The 13,445-nt window shown below is 36.4% G+C and overlaps 1 protein-coding gene across 1 annotated transcript in view; it reads right to left on the bottom strand.

Moving 5' to 3' along the window:
* Positions 1-1,535: 1,535 nt before the first annotated feature.
* LOC105492563 (family with sequence similarity 98 member B) overlaps positions 1,536-13,445 on the bottom strand; it is a 32,722-nt gene continuing 20,812 nt past the window's right edge. Inside the window, exons 7-8 of the mRNA XM_011759804.3 lie at positions 6,192-6,359; positions 1,536-3,463 (exon numbers count right to left, since the gene is read on the bottom strand). Coding sequence (XP_011758106.3) covers positions 3,071-3,463; positions 6,192-6,359 — 561 coding nt within the window. The 3' untranslated portion in view covers positions 1,536-3,070. The remainder of the gene's footprint in view (positions 3,464-6,191; positions 6,360-13,445) is intronic.

A 13,445-nucleotide genomic window follows, 5' to 3' on the forward strand; every position in this document is an offset into this window, starting at 1 on the left:
TAGCAAGTAAAGAAGAGATCCTTTGAAGCTATGTATAAAATTGGTAACGACAGCTCAATCCAGGTTACAGACCTACTCAGGGCAATTTATTTGTGGTCATGATTATTTAGAATGATCAGACATAACCACAATTTTCCCTTAATCGCCAGCTAATTTTTGTTTAACCAAACCAATGGGGAGAGAGGAAACATTTCAGTCAAATTCCTCTGTGGAATGCATTCTGGAACATTTAGATGGGTGTGTATTTATCATTTGGGCAATTCATAATACTTCATACAAAATAATGAAGTCACACTGACTGCCTGATCCTGAAGGCGAGATTAAACTGCCTGCTCACCTCCCCCATTTTCATCCCCACATTTCTCTCACCTGTGCTCCTTCCAAGGTATAGATAGTATCACTGCTCAGGACATTTTTCTGGTCACAAATTTTTTTTAGGTTGTCATGCCGCCTCTTGTCACAAATACAGGTAATAAGATGTTTTTTATTTAAAGTGTTTTCCTTTTTCTGTTTAATGAGGCAAGGTTTCCCTGATCTGCAGAACAAAAGTAAGTTCAAAGAAAACCCGTTTCCCTTTCGATGCGTGCTTATGAGTAATAGTGTGGTGATTATGTATAGACAGAATACATGCTCTTTATATGGTCCAAAGGAAAGATGACTACTTTAGGCAGAAATTCCCAGTAAGATCATGTCTATATGTGCTATTAGATACCAGGCTGGACAAAAAGAGAAGAAAAAGGGGAAGGACAATGAGGTAATTGAAAAATGAAATTGAGAACCAGGCAAACAAGAATGAAAAGGAGATATCAAAAAAAGTGTTAGATTTTAGGAAGCAGTAGCGTGCCATTCATCATACTCCATGGTGTACTGCACTCAATTTATAAACTATTTTCACACTATGGCCTTTCACATTAAGGCCCCAGATCTCTTTCCTGCTATTCTAGATACTGCTCAGCAAACTGTTCTACAAAAGAAGTTTTTACTGAACAAAGATTATCAGGAAAATCCCACTTTACAGGAGAAAGAGTAAAATATTAGAGTCTACCTGATTCAGCTTTTCATTCAATTAAGGTTTATAGGATGTGTACATAGGAGTGGTTTCAGCTCCAACATGATTCCAGGAGCAAGTGCTAAACTTTGATAGGAAATAAGTGATTGCAGTGAATAACGCAAGCAGCGCTCCTGTAAAGGTACAAAGAAATCTTAACGGAAAATCTAATGAAACTGATGAACTGTTGTTTCTGCCATATTTATCATAAACCTTTAGTGGTAAAAAAGTTGAAAGTAGTTGTAAATCTCTTTCATCAGCAACTAATGCTACCAAAAAAGAAATGAGGCAGAAAGTAAAGGTTTTAAATGAAGATTTTAAAATAACTTTTGAAATATTTTACTCAAATATTTTCTGAAAATTTTTTAAAAATTATTTTTCAGAGTTCATAACTACTGATAAAGGTATTTTCTTAATTATGGAAAGTCTTTTTTCAGCTATCACAAATGAAATTATATCTTTTCATTAAATATACACACACAAAAAATAACCAAAAAATTTTATATTTTCCTACCTTAAACACATTTCTTCAAAGGGTTAGCTTGAAAAATACATGTCTAAGATTACAGAATATTCAATAGTTACTTTTAAGGTTTTAACATTATTTTAGATTTTACCACAGAGTTTACCAAAAAAAATAACAACAAAAAGACTTGCTAAACATCAAATACCACTTGTCCACTGGGAACAATTCAGCTTTCTATCAGTTGAGTTGGTTGGATCACATTAAGTTGTTATGCACAGGTATTGACCAGAAGCCTACAATGAGATACAGATTTTACACTGAGATTGAAAAAATTTACGGGACCAGCTCTTTTTCTCTAACTCTCTACACTAAGAGAAAAATACATTACTTGCCCTACATCTTAAGGCATTCAAATAGGCCCTCTATAAGTTTTTAACAAATTGTATTTGTACTTAGGTCTTTATGAAACAACCCAAGATGACGCTAAGTGTCTCATTCCTCATTTGACAAATGAGGACAAATCACTCCTTGAGAACTAAGGTCATTTCAATCCACAGCACCCCTGACCTAGTGCCATGATTCAGATTCACAACTCTTGATAGCTAAGACGTTGACTGCTCCAACTAGCAAACCACATATAGCCATTCCCTAACTTTGTGTTTCCCAAATCTAGCTGTGAATCAGAATTACCAAGGGATGCCTTAGCCCTACCCTTGATCTACTGAAGCAGGAAATTACTGCCTTAATTCTGTGTGATACAGGTCAGCCTGTCTTTTAATATTTGGATATCAAAAGTGAGAGCATATATGATGAAGAGACCAGTTTATAGGACTATTTCTCACACCATCATGTGAAGCTGGTATGTATCTTTGCTCCATTAAAGTATTTCTGACCTCAATCTTAAAACTTTGCTTTGTAAAACAAAATCATGCAGATTTCAAATCCAATTAGAAAATAAGTATGTACAGTAAAAAACTTGGGCTTCAATTAGTGAAACTTTAACAGAAACACGGCTAGAGAGGAATCTCCTCCTATAAGAGATAAAAATGATTCACAACAACTGCCTACTAAATACAACTGGAAGCGCCTTTCCCTATTTTGTAAAATCAAATGAAAAACCCACAAAACACATCCACAGCAATACAGGTGAGGCAAGGGTCTATATTCCTTTCCATTACAGGTGGGGTCATTTATATGTCTAAACCTGAACAAAATACAGGTAACAATCTAAATTCAATCATGACAATAAAATACTTTCCATTTTCCAAGTTTGATGGTATTATTTACATTTTAAAAAATAATTTTTGTTCTTTTGTTTTTTAAAAAGACACAACATGCTCAAGGGTACATAGAATATGGAAAAAGTCTTCACTTCATTTGAGAGATCAACTGGTAGTAAAAAACAATGTTCTTACATATTAACAATTCAAGAATGGTATCATCAGGGAGTCTAACATGGTGTTTACTTCAAAGATGATATTCAAGTATGTTATTTAGAACACTATGTCTAAGGTATCTATAAAGAAGCAAGCACTGCTATCTGATTTTTGTAGTTTTTAGTATCTTCTATATCCTCCACCACCACCACCACCTCCTCCTCCATATGGATCTCCGTAGCCTCTTCCACCATAGCCCCCTCTTCCACCATAACCCCCTCTTCCACCATAATCTCCCCTGCCTTGGAAACCTCCTCTACCACCTCCTCCTCCTCCCCCCCACCCTCCTCCCCCTCCCCCTCCCCCACCACCTCCCCAACCTCCTCCACCCCCCCAGCCACCTCTTCCACCCCCACCCCCACCACCTCCTCTACCACCACCTCCACCACCACCACCCCAACCACCCCTTCCACCGCCGCCTTCTTGTCTCTTTTGCCAAGGGGGCATTTCTGGGGGTGGTGGTTCAATTTCATTCGGCCGGCCTCCCCTGTCAGGCACCCTTCCCATCAGCACCTGTGTGAAGAAACATTTTCTTTTAGTTTCTAATATTTTAAAAGTTAAAGTTTACATAAAAGTTTCAAGTGATGTTGTTTCTAATAAACAGAAGCCAATATTTAAGGACATGAAAGTATCAGACATGGCAATACAATTGAATATTAAAAATATTAAGTGTGGGATAAGGAGAAATCTGTTCAAGGATACAAAATCACGGCTAGACAGGAGTAATAAATTCTAGTTTTCTACACCATTGTATGATGACTATAGTTAATATATAGCTTCAAATAGCTACAAGGAGGATATTGAATGTTCCCAACACAGAGATGATAAATGTTTGAGAGGGATATGCCAATTACCCCTGTCTGATCACTATACATTGTATGTATCAAAACATCACTATGTTCATACATACGTACAATTACCGTGTTTCAGTTTAAAAAATAATTTTACTTCCTGTTTACCAAGTCTGATGAAAAAAGAAAAAAAGAATTTTTAAAAAAAGGAAATATGAAAAAATATAATATATGTGATACAAGACAAATTCCTTAGAATATACATATACACATATATATATTTTTTGTTTGTTTGTTTGAGACAGAGTCTCGCTCTGTCACCCAGGCTGGAGTGCAGTGGTGTGATCTCAGCTCACTGCAAGCTCCACCTCCTGGGTTCATGCCATTCTCCTGCCTCAGCCTCCCAAGTAGCTGGGACTACAGGTACCGCCACCACGCCCAGCTAATTTTTTGTATTTTAGTGGAGATGGGGTTTCATCGTGTTAGCCAGGATGGTCTCGATCTCCTGACCTCGTGATCCACCCGCCTTGGCCTCCCAAAGTGCTGGGAATACAGGCGTTAGCCACCGTACCTGGCCTAGAATATATTATTTTTAAACGATCTGAGAGAGTATTTTTGAAACTTAAAGGCTTAATTTTTTCTCACTTAAATTCGTTTAGCAAATTCTGTAACAAATGTAGTACCCACTTCACTAAGAAGTTTCTTTAGGAAAACATTTTTTATATATATAACGACATACCTTACATTCACACCATTTATACAACAACTACTCTGGACTTTCCATTGCCATTGATTTGGTAATTGATTATCCAATAAAAGATTATATTCCTAAGCACATTTCATTTCAAAAATCTATGAAGTATATACAACATGGGACCTTAATGAGGTCAGAGATTGATATACAAACTGTAATTCCAGGTATCACCGCAAAGAGAGAGAAGGATTCCCAATGAACTACTTCTTTTAAGAAACTTAAGCTCACTGACTTTCAGTGATGATAATGCCATGTTATTATAAGGAAAACACAGTTGATATAATTCTTTACTATGCTTTATAATCCTTTCAAAAATACACTACGGAAGAGTTTAAGTATCCAACCTTCTGTAGAAAGCAGCAGCTTTATATGCCATGAGCAGAGGAAAGATAGCAATAAGAAGGGTGTCATCTGCTCACCACAGACAAGGGGAAGCCAATGGCTTCCTGCTACTGCCTTTCAGGAAGGAAAGTAAAACAGCAACTGCCTCAACCAAAATGACCAGCTAATTATACACTTCCATTGATCCTCTAAATCAAAACCAAGTTTAGGATTTATGTCACAAATGAAAGATAAAAAGTGCAATATCCTCAATGTGAGACAAGGTTCTAAGTATGCAACATTCTTTTAAAGATGGCAATGATGTCCTAATTACCAAATCCAAAAAACAGCCTTTCCTGGTTATTATTCTCACTGGTCTCTCTACCAAACATGGTATGTTGGTGGGCATATGGAGATGCCAGAACTGATCATAAGACTACCCTCAAATAATGAGGCCATAAATTATAAACTCAGAAGAGATGGCCAATGTTGCTTACAGAAATAGAACTCTTGATCCAGCAAGACTAAATTATAACCCAATGCAAAATGTTAGGTAATATATTTAAAGAGAGAACACTTTCAGAAGATAGGATTGAGCCACAGTGGAAGCACAGAGGCAAACACTGGTGATGCCTAATTTAGCGACAATTAGAAAAATGACTTTAAAAACAACCATCCTTCTGAAAAGGTATTTTATCTCAAGTTACACTGAGTGAGAAGCGATGCTTTAAAATTATCCAAATCCCTTATTTCTGATTTTTTGCTCTTTTGTAATAAAGTTTGCGATGGAGTGCTCTACCTAAATGAACAAGACATGCCAGTAAAGCTGACATAAACATACTAAATTAGTTTGTTGTTATTGCTGTTGTAAAGTAAAAAATTCAGTTTCCTTGAGTTTAAGACTACTGTCAGAGAAATTGATGTATACTCCAAATCAGGAAACAGAAGCTCAAAGAGGTTCAGTAGCTTGCCCGGGTCATTTCTGTAAGTAAATGATAGAGCTAGGATGGGAACCCAGATTGGTCTGACTCTAAAGCACGAACTCTTCTTTCCCTTACACCAAGGATGTAAGGAATCTGTTAGTACTTGAAACAATTACTTTTTAGAAAGCTGGAAAATAATTCTTGCTAAAGCTTTGACAAAAACAATTCGTAATTCCTCTAATTCAGATAATACTTTGATTTATGAATACACAAATTCAAGTGAATACACATACATACACAAAAATAACATAACTAAGCCTAGACTGAACCCCCCTGCCACTCTTTCTTCTAAATATTTACCAGGACATGAAAGAAAAATAGGTTAAAATTTGTAAAAACATTAAGTAGGATATTATCAGTTCATTTTCCACTGTGCTGAAAGAAACACCAACCTTATTGATGGCACATGCGGTCTTCTCCCGGCTGGTGCCACTACTTGTCCTAATGATCTTGGATAGATCTTCACGAGCAGCAAGTAGATGTGCCATTGTAACTGTTGTCTTGGGTGACAAAGCATAACGTTTAGGCTGATAAATTCTTGCTATATCATCTGTTTTTACCTAAATGACAAAAGGTAAGGAAAAAAGGAAGAAAAATACATTTTAATGAAAGAGCAAAAACAATCATAACCCTTAGAAAGAAAGAAAAAGAGATAAAGAATAAGCAAGGAATTAGAAAAGAGCAAAAACACCCACATATCTGATAATTTAGGAATAATTTAGAACATATAAAATAGACCAACAAGTGTTAAAAATATGTAACTACCAGCAACAACTCACTAAAAAATAACAAAAAAAATTCTATTCATATTAACAAAAAAAAATAACTAAAAAATAGTTTTACCAAAACCACATACAGGACCTTCAAAAGGGAACATCAGTAAATCTTGCAAACAAAAGGCAAACTTGTATAAATGGTAAGAAACACCAAGTTTCTGTATTGGGACATTAAGTATTATTGTCAGTTTTCCCCAGAATTAACTTATAATCCTACAGAAATAGTTTTTGAGAGAATGAAAACAAAAAAAGAATCTAAAGTTAAATCCAGAAACTCAATATGTAAGAATAACTAAAAGCATTTTGAAAAATAATCCTACCAAATATTAATATGCTATCATACAAAATTATCATCATCTTAACAGTTAACATTTAATGAGCACTTATTAAACGTGCCAGAATGCTGTTCACTTAGTAAGGCATTATTTCTTTAATCCTCAAAATATCCTTTTAGAGTGGTTGGTTTTTATTATGCCCTTTTGCAGATAGGAAAAAAAAATGAGGCATAGAAAGCTTAAGTTAGTTCTCCAAAATATAGAGAGAATCCTAGCTCTGCCCACTTACTAACAAAGGCCCACCTGACCCGCAAGCACAGGTCTAGTATAGGTAACAGTTTGCTATCCTACCTCCATCTAATTAACTAGAACTCGGGAGAAAAAAAAAAAAAAAAGGTGGATGAAATAGTATATTGAGACTCAGAGCCTCATAAATCTATGAATGCAATAAATGATAAAGGAGACATCACAGATCAACGAGAAAAGGAAAGGATTATCTTTTAAATGGTGCTGGAATGACCTGGTGGCTATCTGTAATAACAATAATATGGCACACCATATAACAAAGGGAATTCCAAAGAGAATAAAACGTTAACTGAGGTTTAATTTTAAATTTAGAAACAACTACATTACAAAAATTAAAATGTCTATACTTCAAAAGACATAAAACAACATCTACTGACAACTGGGGAAAATATTTTCAACAAATAATTCAACCAGCAAACATCCTTTATATATAAAAAGCTCAAACAAAAGGAAAACAGAATTGTACAGGAAAAAAAAATGGCAAAACATATAAATAAAAGTTTTAAAAAAAGGAAATTCAAATGACTAATAAGCTTATGAAAAAAGTTCAACTTTGTCAATAATAAGAACAGACAAAACAAGTTAGTCTTTTTAACTACCAAGTTAGCAATAAAGAGGCTAAAGTGAGACAACATTTCATTTACCTTACTGACAGGAGTTTAAATTCATATAAACTTAACTGGAAAACAATTTGGCCATGGGAAACGAGAGCATTAAGAGACATAATCTTTGACACAGTAAATTTCCTTTAGGAATCCACCATAAAATTTTACTTTGAAATTTATATATAAAAAATTATACATAGAAACATGCCTGGTATTGTTAATATAGAAAAAAAATGTATAAAATAAGAGAATTAAGTAAATTACTGATCACTGTGATAAAACATAATGCAGCCATAAGGACACTGAAAGAAATTTAGTGCTGTTATACGCTATGACATGGATGAACCTTGGAAACATTATGCTAAATCAAAGAAACCAGAAGCAGAAGCCACATATTGTATGATTCTGTTTATATGAAATGTTCAAAGGCAAATCAACAGAAACATAAAGTATAGTATAGTAATAGTTGCCAGGGCATGGAGGTAGGGAGTATTGGGAATGACTGCTGAGAGGTAGCTATGTCATTTTGGGATGATGGAAGTGTTATGGAATTACATATAGGGTTATACAACACAGTGAACAGACTAAAAACCACTGAATTGTATACTTTGGTATATTTTGGCCAGGCACAGTGGCTCACTCCTGTAATCTCAGCATTTTGGGAGGCTGAAGTGGGAGGATCACTTGAGGTCAGGAGTATGAGACCAGCCTGGGCAACACGGCAAAACCCCGTCTCTATTTAAAAAAAAAAAAAAAAAAAAAATTTTAATTAGCCAGGTGTGGTGGCACACGTCTGTAGTCCCAGCTGCTTGAGAGGCTGCAGTGGGAGGATCGCTTGACCCTCCAGTGGGTTGCAGTGAGCTATGATGATGGCACTGCACTGCAGCCTGGGCAACAAGACTACACCTCAAAAATAAAAATAAAATGGTATATTTTATGTTAATTATATTGCAAAAAAATTAAAAATTAATTTCAAAAAGGGTACTAGAGTTTTTAGAGATATTGGAAAATGGTTACAATATATTTAGTGAAAAAGCATGCTATAAAATTGCAATCACAGTATTATCTCGATACTAGCTAAACAGTAAAGAAACTACATAATCTTTTGAATAAATGACTATAATCTTTTTGAAGGGCAACTGTGGAGTATGCATCAACAGCCTTAAAATCATTTCCTTTAATCAAGGTATTTCACTTTTAGGAATACATCATGGACATGAACAAAAATTTAGCTGTCAAGGATTTTATTACAGGGTCAAAGAGGCAAAATCAGAGAAAACCTCAGTGTCTATCAATACAGTATATATATGCATATAATAAAATATTGTGCAAAGATTTAAACTGCTGTAGAACAAAGTTGGTAACGGTCACTCAACAATATCAGACACATTTTCCTATCATTAAAATAGAGAGAAAATGATAAAGATATAATAAATTTAACAAGTTTAACAACAAAACTTAGTATACAAAGACATATAATCATACAATCAATTGAAAAAAACCAAATGAAAGGTCAAAACTGATCCATACATAGCCTAAGGAAAATATATTTTTAAAAACCTTCCCAAATAAGAAAAAAACAAAAACACAACCTCCTTGTCCTAAAACATGAGGAAGAAAGACCAAGATGAGACAATAAAATATCAAGATATTTCCTAAAGGAATATTTGCTCAAAGCTCCCATTGAAGTCCAGTTAAGGGGTCAAACATGCCCATGAATCTATGTCACTGAATGTTGAAAGAATATGTCAAAACTCATTTGTTTTGGATTTCTCTGTAATCTTAATGCCAACACTGAAAATATCAAAGTACAGTAGGACAATTTTAATGCCACTACCATTCACAATTTGCCAAATATTCCTAAATTCCTTTTTCCTCAATAAAATTCTGTTAGGTTAAATGGAGACCCAACATATATACAACCTCTATTAAGTTTCCAGAGCTCAGTAATGCTGGTGCTTCCCACACATCTGAACTCTATTCCATTTCTTGAGGTCAGCAATCATGTCATCTACTTCGTTGGTAACTTATAGTTCTTAACAGCATCTGAGCTTCTTGCACAAAGCAGTTACTCCAATGAAATACACAGACATCCCTTGGAGTTTATCCTGGTGCACATGCAGAAGTGAATCAGGCTTTAACCACCCAAGAAGCTGATTAGATATTACACACAAATCTTCTATACCTAATCATAGGCAGTACTGAGATGTTCATCCTGAACCAGGTACATAGTACATGACATATACAAAGTGGTGAATGCTTATTAAAGAAAATGCATGAATGATGATCTTTAATAGCTCTTCTAATCACTCTTCACTTTCCTGTATCTGTCAGGTGTTTGGAAAGAGACTCTATGTAAAACACATGAGAGAGGATTTCTAGGTAAATGAGTCATACTGAAGACACTAAATTATAAAAGGTACATATATCCTAAATTATAAAAGGTACAGATAAAAAGGGAACCAACATTTCAAAACACTCAAAGTCTGTTTGTAAAACAGTCCATGCCTCCAACCCCTGGTGACACCTGCTGCTACTCCTTTCCTGGACAAATTAAAACACAGTATATAGGAAAAAAAAAAAAAATGAGGTTTCTCTTCCTGAAAAAATGAGCAACTACAAAGACCACACGTTGGCATTAAGAATTGCCACAGCACATCGGCCAGCTCCAAAGTCTGACGTTAATGATCCCTAATAATGACTGTAGTTCCCAACAGGCTTTATCGTGCTTTACTCTTTTCTTTTTAAGAGACTGTGACTTGCTATGTTGATCAGGCTGGTTTTGAACTCCTGGCCTCAAGTAATCCTCCCAGCTCAACCTCCCAAAGCGTTGAGATTATACGTGTGAGCACAGCACCTGCCCTCCCACCCCAACTGCCTTTATTATTAGAGACAGAGTCTTGCTCTGTCACCCAAGCTGTAGTGCAGTGGCATGATTATAGCTCACTGCAGCCTCAAACTCCTGGGCTCAAGTGATCCTCCCGCCCCAGCCTCCCGAGTAGCTGGAACTATAGGCACACACTACCATGGACAGCCGGTGCTTTACTCTTAAATATGGACAACCAAAAACTACTATGCAGCTGAAGAAGCCCCCAACATGAGAGAGACCAAGAAAAACAACTAAATAAACAAAATATTATGCTGGAGGAAACAGATAATTGAAAGTAGAAAAAAAAAAATTACAAAGGCAAAGTTTCTTTACTCAAGATGATAGTATACCAAAAAATATTTTTAAAAAATCAAGAAACAAAAAGAATTTAAGGAAATTTTTTAAATAATTGCAGAAACAAAAATTCAACACCAACTATAAAATAAAGTCAAAAACATTTCTGAGAGTGAATCAAAAAAGGGAAAGAGAGGGAAAATGAGAGGAAAAAATAAAACAACTTAAGTGGGTCTATCTAGAATGTTTAATATCTGACTAAAGCATTTCAGAGAGAGAATAAAGAAAACAAAAGGGAAAAATAAATAAAGGAAAATATAAACGCTGAAAGAGTCTACATATTGAAAGGCTCATCTAGTAAGTCACGATGAATGAAAAACAAACTCAGATCAACATATGTTTTGCAGTTTCAGAACTCCAAGGATAAATAGTCCAAAAGCTTACAGAGAAAAATAATAGGTCACACAAAAACACAGAACGGAGTCAGTTTTCTTAACAGCAGCATTAAATACTTGAAAACGATGACGCAATGCCTTCAATATTCTTAGAGAAATATATTTTCAACCTAGAATTTTATATTCAAATGTGAAAGCAGACTAAACATTTTCAAAATGCAAGAGATTGAGAAAAATCACCTCCTATGCACTCCTTGTTTGGAAATTACTTGTGGATTTCCTACAACAGAACAAGGGGATAAACAAAGAGTGACCATGGGATCTAGAAGGTAGTAGAGCAGCCAAGGATAGCCATGCAAACAGCCCAAATTGCAATAAGTGGATGCAAGTTTCTCAGAGAAAAAGTATACAGAAAATGGAGAACTCGGCCGTGCGCAGTGGCTCACGCCTGTAATCCCAGCACTTTGGGAGGCCGAGGCGAGCGGATCACGAGGTCAGGAGATAAGACCATCCTGGCTAACATGGTGAAACTCCATCTCTGCTAAAAAAAAAATACAAAAAAATCAGCCGGGCGTGGTGGCGGGCGCCTGTGGTCCCAGCTACTCGGGAGGCTGAGGCAGGAGAATGGTGTGAACCCGGGAGGCGGAGCTTGCAGTGAGCCGAGACCGCGCCACTGCACTCCAGCCTGGGCGACAGAGCAAGACTCCGTCTCAAGAAAAAAAAAAACAAAATGGAGAACTCATTAGAAGACCTAATTTTTCAAACTACAGTTAAAAAAAAAAAAAAAAAAAAAAGCATTTTATCATATTGCAGAAATACAATGCAAGAAAAAATAAAATTCATTTAGAAGCCCCTTTGTAAGTTGATTAGTCCTCCAAAGATGTCCACATCCTAATTCCTGAAACCTGTGAATGTTACCTTGTAGATGCAGGTGTGATGAAGTTAAACATCTTGAGATGGAGAGGTTATTTTGTATTAGCTGTGTGGGCCTAATATAATCACAAGGGTCCTCATAAGGGAGAGACAGGAGTGTCAGGGACAGGAGAAGGCAATGTGACAATGGAAGCAGAGAGAGAGAGAAAGGCTGGAAGATTTTATTAGGCTACTGGCTCTGAAGAGAGGAGAGGAAGCCAAGAGCTAAACTATGCAGGTGGCATTTAGGAGCTAGGAAATTCAAGGAAACAGATTCTCCCCTAAAGCATCTAGGAAGAATGCAACCCTGCCAATACCTTCACTTCAGGACTGCTGATCTCCAAATTTTAAGAGAATAAATCTGTATTACTTAAGCTACTAAATTTGTGGTAAACTTTCACAGCAGCCACAGGAAACTAATACATCCCATGGAAAGAGACACCATGTGACAGACAAGGTAACAGAAGCACCACACTCATGAGAAGCTAATGCCTGATGATCTGAGGTGGAACAGTTTCATGACAAAACCCTCCCCCTGCCCCCCGACCCTCCGTGGAAAAACTGTTTTCCACGAAACCAGTCCCTGGTGCCAAAAAGTTTGGGAATTGCTGGCATAAGTGACCCCAACTGGTCTAACATGGGGCAGAAGAACTGCCCAGTTAATCCAAAAAATGTAAAAATAATAATACCTGAAATTCCACTTGCAGTCAAGATAATCGGCACCAGATTTACTCTCCCACCTGAAACAACTAAAAAACTGGATAACCCACGTGATGTGAACCAATGATGGTCAGACAGTGGACAACAAGGAACACAGGACAATGATCCCTAAGTGAGGAAAAGGCCTGTAATTGTCTCAGCTTACTGCCTGGAGAGTTTCCAGGTGATGATGCAGGGTGGGGAGAAAGGGGGTGAGGAGTGATCCCAGACTAAGCATGGGTACAGATTAGAGGCATAAAATGGGAGTGATGGGACACAGCTCTTTAGAAAGCTATCTGAAGAGATTCAAATTTGGAAATGCCCTCACCTCCCAACCCCCTCCTCAACTGAAACACATTCTATATTCATCCAGCCTTAGGATACTTTTAAGACCTGTTGGCATCAGCACTACCTGCAACTATTCTTATATCCTGCTTTCTTGTTACATTGCTCACCATATCTATCTCGTTATCTCATATGATGCCCCTTCTTTTATGCATATCCTGGCATAAATC

This window comes from Macaca nemestrina, chromosome 7, assembly GCF_043159975.1.
Source record: "Macaca nemestrina isolate mMacNem1 chromosome 7, mMacNem.hap1, whole genome shotgun sequence".
Classification (NCBI taxonomy): domain Eukaryota; kingdom Metazoa; phylum Chordata; class Mammalia; order Primates; family Cercopithecidae; genus Macaca; species Macaca nemestrina.